This window comes from Penaeus monodon, chromosome 8, assembly GCF_015228065.2.
Source record: "Penaeus monodon isolate SGIC_2016 chromosome 8, NSTDA_Pmon_1, whole genome shotgun sequence".
Taxonomy (NCBI): Eukaryota; Metazoa; Arthropoda; class Malacostraca; order Decapoda; family Penaeidae; genus Penaeus; species Penaeus monodon.
In genome coordinates, this window is record NC_051393.1 from 23,734,646 (window position 1) to 23,744,645 (window position 10,000).

Sequence of the window (10,000 nt, forward strand, 5' to 3'; positions counted from 1 at the left end):
CTCTCTCTTCTCCTCTCTTCTCTCTCTCTCTTTCCTTCTCTCTCTCTCCTCTCTCTCTCTCTCTCTCTCTCTCTCTCTCTTCTCTCTCTCCTCTCTCTCTCTCTCTCTCTCCCTCTCTCTCTCTCTCTCTCTCTCTCTCTCTCCTCTCCTCTCTCTCTCTCTCTCTCTCTCTCTCTCTCTCTCTCTCTCTCTCTCTCTCTCTCTCTCTCTCTGTGTGTGTGTGTGTGTGTGTGTGTCTCTCTCTGTACACAGACGTACGCACGTCTTTGTGTGTGTGTGTGTGTTTGTGTGTGTGTGTGTGTGTGTGTGTGTGTGTGTGTGTGTGTGTGTGTGTGTGTGTGTGTGTGTGTGTGTGTGTGTGTGTGTGTGTGTGTGTGTGTGTGTGTGTGTGTGTGTGTGTGTGTGTGCGCGCGCGCGTGCTCATCCCACTGTTACTAGATATTAATGATATTAAGAAGAATGCAAAGAATCAATTCCAGTAAAATAGGAAGGTTAAACAGAGATAACTCCATCACACGCAACTGTCACTGTAGATCTTCCTTTCCACAATAGCCTTCTCCCGTCGACAGGCCGCTTCCCGGTCCCCAAGCAGGCCTCGCTTACCACGCAGCCGCCCACCAATGCCTCCGCCAAGGTCCGCGTCGAGAGGCCCTGGCGCAACAACAACCGCGTCACCGACGTCATACCTTCAAGGAACACGTCAAAGAAAGCGAGTGCTGACGACGACCAGAAGGGGAGGCGCCTCAAGAACTACCCCCGCCACGGAGGTCGTTTCAATGACACGACACTCATCGTCGACCTCATAATGGACGTGGAAGGGAGGGCGACGACCTGTTACCATCGTAATCTGTTGAGGGCATCGGATGTGGTTGTCGTGTTTCATGTATTGTTCCTATTAGTACGAGGCTGGTTTCAGGTAATGTAATGACAATATGAATGCTTAAATGTTGAATGAAGTTACAGTATTACTGACAATCACAAAAAATCTTATAAGTGGGTAGAGCTGATACCACACCTGCATTATGGATTTCTGGGTCTCTGTTTTTAATGCTGATCAGGGTTTCCCTGAAAGGGTGATTTAAAATATGGCATATGATGTCACAGTGTAGTTAATTGTATGAACTGTCTAGAAATTGGCTAAAGGAGCATCTGACCCAGATATCCTAATACTGATTGAGGCTACAACATGTAATGACAAACAGGTCGGTGGAACTAGTTCCCCCTCAATAAAGATGGCTGTGTAGTGTTTGTTTGTGTGTTTCAGCGACACTGTCATTGTTGGTGGATAAACACCAGACGCTCAGCATAAGATGCCGTTTCAGTGTATAGATGTATATTTGTGAATAAAATGTATAAAATGACATACGCGGTTATCATAATTTTAAGGAGAGATGTTCATGTTATTGTAATTATTAGTGGTGTAATGTATAATGGTATAGTCTTTCTAGTTAGTTGAGTAAGAGTGTATAATGTCAGCTTGAATAGTTTACCATAGTGATGAAAAGCGTTACGAAATGTCTTGTACGTGCTGAGAAGTGTTAATCCGGAAATGTACACTAGAAACCTGTATGTTATCTTGCGCATTCCACATTCATTTTTAAACGGCGGAGCATGCAAACCACTTAAAACCATGCAGTATTAGTCATGCACATACTTTTGTTTGCAGTTTTATGCCGCTTGTATATGATCGGATTAGCCATCGCATCTTAGAACTTAATGAAGAATGGATGTTTTTAAGAAGCATAATTTTGTTAATTTTGTGAAAGTCAACTTCGAATGTTAATAACCTAAACATATCATATGTAATATCAACAGTAAAAATATTTAGCATACGTGTACATTTAATTTTAGGGGATGGGATCCAATATACGTAATGCATCATTGTTAGTATTAGTAAAATATCCTAAAGGTATGTTTATTCTCAGCCTTACGTACGTCAGTGTTCATGCTATATTCCCACTGTATCCATGACCAGATATAGTGAAGTAGTCAGTATTCATCATGACAGTGACGTTTGTATTCGTATGTATCCACAAACACTACATACTGTATCCGTGTGTCCTTATATAAGTGATTTTTTTATTGCAAACTCCATTAGCAACAACCTATTTTAAGGCTTTTGTATAGAAGTTTCTGAAGCTTGATAATTTTTTTATTGTTTTTTTTTTGACAATAAATGCAAGTTTTTACCTTTGATAATTACAATAACAAGTGACTATAATAATATTTTATTTATAATTCATTTAGATATGAAGAGAATGTTTTAACATAATTCTTTGATTTTTTATCGTCGATAAAAAAAAAAAACTTTTGAATCTAGTCATACTTTTATTACAAGTGTTATAAAGGAAAGATTCTCAAATGAAATCTATAGTATCGGAAACGTCACAGTGATTCCGAGAAATAGACCTGTAGACATGACAGATATCTACATAAAAGACCGTTTGGTTTGTTCAAAATCCCTGACATCACAAAAGGCAATTTCTTTCATAATTAAGACAACAAGAGGAATAATATTTTCACATTTATGGTTAACCCAATTCAGTGCGTTAGGAGATTCAAAAGCACACACACACACACACACACACACACACACACACACACACACACACACACACACACACACACACACACACACACACACACACATATACACACACACACACACATATACACACACACACACATATACACATACATACAATATATATATATATATATATATATATATATTATATATATATACATATATATATATATATATATATATATATATATATATATATATATATATATATATATATACGTATATATATATATATATAATATATATATATATATATATATATATATATATATATATATATATATATATATATATGAGGCAAGATAAATAACATGATACAAGTCGTCAGTATGCTGATTTTTTTATAAACTCGTAAAGTTTACATAACAATCAAAGTTTATATATAATTATATATAGGAAATCATATTTACACATATTTACAAAGTATCTTTGAGTATTGCACATAATTTTCTTTTAAGAAACTGTGAAGAAGCTATTATGTAGTTTATATAACATGCGGTACTATATATAGAATACTCATATTGCCCAGTTATCAAGAAATGAAGATATGAAAACAGCACATTACGTGCGAAGACTCTAACCCCATGTAGTTGGTGAAATAAAGCTGTACACGGCATTTTCTATGGTCTTCTTTATACTCTCATACTGAATCACCTTTTGAAAAATCACATGATGTGTTCACAAACATCACCACGAAAGATTTTTATAAAGTGGTTACATTACGAAAAGAATAATGACTGGGACTCTGAAAGAATTTCTTAATAAAGACCAGAAGGCATGTCTAATATGTGCTTAGAAGGCGAAGATCCGTTGATAATGGTGGACATGGTGCTAGCGGGCGTCGCCGAATAATCGGGAGAGGGAATATCAGGGTCAATGTCACCTTTACGTCGGCCGCCCATGCCCTTCTCCCGCCCATTGGGTACCCAGCTATCTCGGAGATTCCGTGCCCGCGGGGGAGGAGGGTAGTCCCGCCCGCCGTAGTCGTTGAAATCGGAGAAATCTGCGAGTCGCGGCGAAGGCTTGTTCAGCATGAAGTTCGGGCCATAGTCACTCTCCCTGAAGCCGTTGGGGTTTTTGAAGCCGTTAAAGGCACTGATTTCGGTGTTGGAGAATTTGGGCGCCTTTCCGGACCGAGATGGCTTCGGCGGAGGTCCTGGCAGATCATTTACGAACATTGGGGCTTGGCTTTTGTTATCATATTGTTTTGCAGGAGGTCTATTCTCAGAACTCTTAGATTTAGATGGTCTCTTTTCCTCATAACGGGTGGGTGATCGACTCTCTTGTCGCCTGCTGCTGTTGCCCTTTTGACGGGCATACTTCTCTTCCTTTTCTAGATGAATTTCGGGGTACTTCCATCTTAGCGTCCACTCGTTATCGCCCTGACTCTCAAACCACTGGTCCAAGCGATCTTCCATACTGCGATTCTTACGTCGGTTCATCTCGGCCGTAATGAGTTCATTCACACGGTTTCGGCGCTCAACCTCGTGGGGCGTGTACTTTGTGAAGGTGCGCCCACTGATGTGAACCTCTTTCTCCTCCAGCGGCACTAGAAGGTCCATGGAGCCCCTGCGTCGAGGTGAGTAGGAGCGATGGCTGTTGTAGTCTGACTTGTTCCCCATCTGGAAGCTTTCACTTCGCTTGATTCCTCGCCGACGTCCCTCTCGAGATTCGCGCTCGTTGTTGCTGCGGTCGATGAACGTCTCGTGGCGTCGAAGGGGTTTTTCGGGACGCACGAAACCGAACGACTTCGTGGATTCCGTCTCGATGGTGCGAGGGCTGGGAAGAGGCTGGTTCCTGAGAAGCGTCTCCGTGTCGCTCGTCTCGGCAGGAGACTCAAATTCGAGGTAAAGAACTGGGTCTCGCTGGTTGCTCCCTACTTGGGAGCTTCTAGAGCGGGATCTCGCAGGTAAATGGGGCACTCTTGTTGGTACAATTTCTAATTCCTCAGTCATGGCATGTTCGGGACTGGCTCGGTCTTCAAAGCTTTCCTTTAGTAGAGGATTCTCTTTAACGGTTTCCTGAGAAGCCAGACTCAGAGAAGATTCAGCACTGCGTAACACATTCTCAAGACCAGACATTACTGCTTCTACTTCCTTCTCACTCACATCTTCACGATTATCAAATCTTCTGTCATCTCTCCTGTTTCTCCTTTCGCCACTCCCTCTTTCCTCTCGTTTATCCCTCCTTTCATTACTTCCTTTCTCATCTCTCTTGTCTGTCCTATCGTCATCCTTCTTATTATCTGTCCTCTGGTCTTTCCTTTCCTCCTGTGGGTCGGTCATCATGACGAGGTTCTCATAGTGTCGAACAGACTCGCGCACGGAGGGGTTATCTGAGGAACTATCTTGGCTGTCTCCCGACTCCTGGCTGCCCTTTGTCTCCGTCGAACTCTGGCTCTTTCCGGAGCCATGGGAGCCTTGAGTATTATTTTTGTCTATGAAGATCCTGTCATTAGCGACGGTAATAGCTTCATAAACCACAACGTCTCGCTCATAATCGAGGTCACCCTCCTCGCTGCCGCTACGGGCTTTATCATTGGGCGATCCACTTCGGCTTTTGTTCTGAGATGATCCTCGAAGCGGGACGTTCATGTACTCCGGGTCCTTCCTTTCTCCTCCTGGACTGGAGGAGGTGGAGGACGAAGATGACAGAGACGATGTCGAGGACGAGAATGGGCTGGCTGTGCCTGCAGGAGGGCTGGGAGCCTTCCTCTTAGTACTGGGGGGTGAGTCTGATTTGGACGAAGGAGTGCTAGATACACAGGAGTTCTTGCTACTAGGCCTGCTGTCGACCTGAATTGGGCTTGTAGACTTCCGTCCTTCTCTGCTGTGTCCGTTGACAGGTGAACTGATGGCCGGTGGGGCCTCATCAGGGATTTGCTGGCGCTGTCGACTATACTGCTTTGTAGATTTTGACATCTCTTGATTTGCCAGTTTCGTATCTTGAGGAGATCTACTCCTGTCAAACTGGAGGTCTGCAACAGGTGAGGGAGACTTCTTGTCATTGCGGAAAGTCATTTCAATGTGAGTCATGGGCATGGGCTCGTTAAACCTATCTCCTGAAGAACGTCGCTTTCTCCCTTCTGGTTCTTGATTCGGCGATGTCCTGCTCGAGTTGCTGCCATCCCTCCTGTGATCCCCGTTTCCTACTGGCGAGTCGTTAGAACTCCTTCCTGGTGATGTAATCCGAGGTTCAGGCGAGGTCATGGAAGAGGAGGACTGGTGTCGACTCCTGTTAATAGGTGTTGGGAGGTTGACGCTGGACACAGACACCGGCCGAGAAGAAGTAATGGTTTCATCTGACGTGGTTGACGCTTTGCTCCTGGTCGAGGCTGACGACGAAGTGGATTTGGCGTCCCCGTTCCAGATGGGCGTCAGCGACCTGTCTTCTCCCTTGCTGAAAATGACCGAGTCGGTCTCGGTGACGCAGGTCCTCATCCCCTCATTCCTAGAGGGTGAGACAGACCCATGACGTCTCATCATCGTGTTTCTGATGGTGTTGAGAGAGGAGAGGTCCGAGTCGCTGACGGAGGGTACAGGAGAGGGCGCTGCGGGGAGGCCGTTCTGCTCCAGACGGCGCTGCAAGGCGGCGTAACGTTCTTCCACTTCTCCACCGACAGTCTTCAGGAGGACATTTTCTTCCAGAAGTTTCTGGAAAGAAGAAGGATTTACTATGGCGGTACTTGTACTTTCCATCATTACTACTGTATACAACAAAGACGTAAAATTCACATTTGTACTGACCATATTCTTATAAAATATAACTGATGTACCCATTTTTAGTATATAAGTGAAGAGATAAACACAATGACGATAAATATGATAATAATGATGATGATAAACAAAAATTAACTGTAGACAAAAATAGAAATGACATTGTTAGTATTAGCAATCATAATTCCAAAAATCTATATCCAACCCATCCATCGCTCCTCCCTCTTCCTCCCCTTTGTGTTTTAACCAGTCTACCGCCCTCCACTCACCATGTTCGCTTCCCTTAGCTTCTTCAGTTCCTCCTGAAGATTGCTGTTGGAGTTCTTCAGCCCGACGATCTCTGTCTCAAAGGAGGAGACGTCGATGTAAGCTTCGTTCCAGCGGTTGAGTTCGATCAGGGCCTGCTGCTGGAGGGAGTCGGACCCGCTGCGCTCGACCATCTGTCCAGGGAACAGGATGCTTATTTATTTTTTCTTTAGTTGTCATCGAAGCAACACTATAGGATTCATTACTATTATTACTATGTAATTATCATTTGTAGTAGTTGCCGTATTAAAAATGTTAGTAGTAGTTACTATTAGTTATAAAAATTGTAGTAGTAGTAGTAAATAGTACTAGAATTACAAATTGTATTGGTAGTATTAGTTGTTGTGCCTTATGGTTATATGATTTCCTTAGCGCTTAATACAATATCAGCCGAGTCTTCATACGCATACTTACATACATACAAATGTATATGTATGTATAGATAGATGAATAGATATATATAACCGTGTTCATTGTGACAGAAATGTAGAAAATATATGAATATTAATGGATACTTTCACAGATGGTTATACATTTCTTGTTGTTTGAAGAGTTTCATTCATATTTTTCTATGGATAGATGCAAGTATATGTGTGTACGTGTGTGCATGTGTGTGTGTGTGTGTGTGTGCGTGTGCGTGTGCGTGTGCGTGTGCGTGTGCGTGTGCGTGTGCGTGTGCGTGTGCGTGTGCGTGTGCGTGTGCGTGTGCGTGTGCGTGTGCGTGCGTGCGTGCGTGTGCGTGTGCGTGTGCGTGTGCGTGTGTGCGCGCGCGTATGCGTGCGTGTATACACACAACGCACGGAGGCCAGCAATACACCAGAATTAGCGCGACTTCCTACCTTCCTCAAGATCCCGGAGTCGAAGCCGGCCTCCGCAAGCTCCTCCTGCAAGTAAATCCTCTCTCGCAGTGTCTTGGTGGAAGCCACGAGGGCGTTGAGAAACCTTAGTCCCCAAACCTGAAAACTGAAATGGCGAAAAAATGAGGACTTGAGTGCCGTGCTTTGTGCTTCGTACCTTGGAAATATTATTCAGACAAGAGTTTAAAGCTTCTTACTAATACGAAATTTGAATGATTTAGTTTTTTTTTATGTGAATCTTGTATAATCTGATATCCTAAAAAAAAATACTTCGTGGATTCAGAAGTGACATAAAGGTTTCAGGATTTTGTACCACGTGTCCAGACAATTTCACTAATGAAACATTCTGAAGCTTAGTTTTGTAATCTACTTCAAATAATCCGTTCGATAATTAGAGATAATTAGCAATAACTATAGTAGTGTCAATGAAAAAAGATAGTAGTTATGAGTATTATATGTTTTTATAAACAGGATATAAATAAGAAAATACGTAAGGTAATATTTCGCTAACAAAAGCCCAAAATGTCCCCGAATATTTAAAGAGCAATAAACCACTAAAACACAACAAGACGCAGACATCTCAAACCTTGGGTGTGGATGGGACAGCATCATAGACACAAGGAATTTACACTTGACCGGCTCGGCGAATCGTAGCCTGAGAGTCGCCAGGGCCTCCACCACCTGCCGATGCCCCTGCGGCGAGGTGAGGCAGGCCCGCGTCAGGAGCTGTTGAAAGGACGAGGAGTAAGGGAAAGTAATAATCTAAGTCATGGGTTTGTGTATTTGTATGTAATTTCATGCTGGCTCATTTAGAGGTAGGAGATGAATAGGTAGCTAGCTGATAAGTAAAATGGTGTTCATAAGAGCATCACTTGATAAATGAATACCTAAAAGGTCCACTTCAACAACCAAACACCAGCTTCTCATTAATCCATCCCCATCTTGCTACTTTTTACCCCCCCGCCCTCAAAAAAAAAAAACTTCCAGCCTCCATCCTCAACGACCTTCCGAGACCCACCTGGAGGGCGAGCGTTCGACTCCTCGCCAGATTGCTCATGGTAGCCACGGCGAGAGTATAGAGGCCGTGGTGGTAGTGGGCGACCTTGAGGGCGGCGTCGGTCGAGCGCAAGCAGTAGCGCAAGCAGGAGAGGCACTCGTGCTCGTCGATGAGAGCGCGACGGAGGGCGATCTGCTGCTCTCGGGTGTTGGCCGATCCTGGGGGAGGGGGGGGTATTACTGTCGTTATGTTCATGTTATTAGAACCGTTACTCGTATGAAGATGATGATGAAAATATGTATTATCATTATAGTAGCAGCAGTTGTATCATTATCACTATTCTCATTGTTATTACTATCATAGTATAAACCTTGATTAAATTATTATTTCACTGTGTACTATTATATTTTTTTCGTGATTATAAACTTAACTTCGATCTTATGCTACTGTGAAAAGCAAGATTATATTGCAGAGAGGATGCAAGTTGACAATATAAGAAAGCTGTAACGAGGGAGAAAAACATCGTAATATCCTTCTCTCCTCTCCCTCCTCCGAAAATAATGTTAATAATAAAAATGGTAGTGTAATTAACAATAATTATATAATTAATATTTCTAATACTGATGATGGTAACGATAACGATAACCATAACAATAATGATAGTAATAATGATAATGAAGGTAATAATGATAATGATGATAATGATGATGATGATGATGATGATGATGATGATGATGATGATGATGATGATGATGATGATGATGATGAGTGATGATGATGTATGATGATATGATGATGAGTGATGATGATGATGGTGATGATGATAATGATGATGATAGATGATGATGATGATGATGATGATGATGATGATGATGATGAGGATGATGATGATGATGATGATGATGATGATGAAGTGATGATGATGATGTGATGATAAAGAAAAAAATAATGATAATGATGTTGTAGATGTTTTTAATGATGAATACAATAATAACAATAACAGGGAGTTTTAATCAAATAAACGTACCATTGAGATCCGTCTGAGCCAGCTGGATCATTTTCAAGACGTCCAGCAGGAGCGAGACGCCGTCATGAGGGTCGCGCACCAACTCTTTCACGAAACTGGAACAGCATTAAAAAGTTAGCGATCTATAGCACTGGGGAAAAGCAGTGATTGTTACTGGGAATGAGAGAAAGAAATGGAATGGGAATAAAGGGATTGAATGAAGGAACAAAAAAAAAGAGAGAGAAAAAGGAAGAAATGGCGGTATATTCCTCTCTATTGAGGTGGCAAGATCGACATAGCTAGAATTGGTCAAAAGATTTTGTTTATTGCTCTTAAGTATAAAAACATTCAATTAATAAGGTCTCAACGAAGAAACATTCAGTTAATAAGGTCTCAACGAAGAAACATTCAATTAATAAGGTCTCAACGAAGAAACATTCACTTAATAAGGTCTCAACGAAGAAAACCAGAATCCAATCACACTTTTTAAATAGTAAAACCGCTACTCACAAAAGTCAAATACGCAGCCAA

The 10,000-nt window shown here is 42.2% G+C and overlaps 2 protein-coding genes across 3 annotated transcripts in view; one reads left to right on the plus strand and one right to left on the minus strand.

Annotated features, from left to right (window-relative positions):
* Positions 1-2,623, plus strand: part of LOC119575816 — a 2,993-nt gene extending 370 nt beyond the window's left edge. The window contains exon 2 of the mRNA XM_037923370.1: positions 570-2,623. Coding sequence (XP_037779298.1) covers positions 570-925 — 356 coding nt within the window. The 3' untranslated portion in view covers positions 926-2,623. The remainder of the gene's footprint in view (positions 1-569) is intronic.
* Positions 2,624-2,889: 266 nt separating this feature from the next.
* The window catches only part of LOC119576265 (serine/arginine repetitive matrix protein 2-like), a 124,100-nt gene continuing 116,989 nt past the window's right edge, over positions 2,890-10,000 (minus strand). For both annotated transcript variants that reach the window (XM_037923862.1, XM_037923861.1), the window contains 6 exons: positions 9,491-9,585; positions 8,485-8,681; positions 8,053-8,192; positions 7,449-7,572; positions 6,573-6,743; positions 2,890-6,240 (listed from right to left, as the gene is read on the minus strand). In XM_037923862.1, coding sequence (XP_037779790.1) covers positions 3,346-6,240; positions 6,573-6,743; positions 7,449-7,572; positions 8,053-8,192; positions 8,485-8,681; positions 9,491-9,585 — 3,622 coding nt within the window. In that variant the 3' untranslated portion in view covers positions 2,890-3,345. The remainder of the gene's footprint in view (positions 6,241-6,572; positions 6,744-7,448; positions 7,573-8,052; positions 8,193-8,484; positions 8,682-9,490; positions 9,586-10,000) is intronic.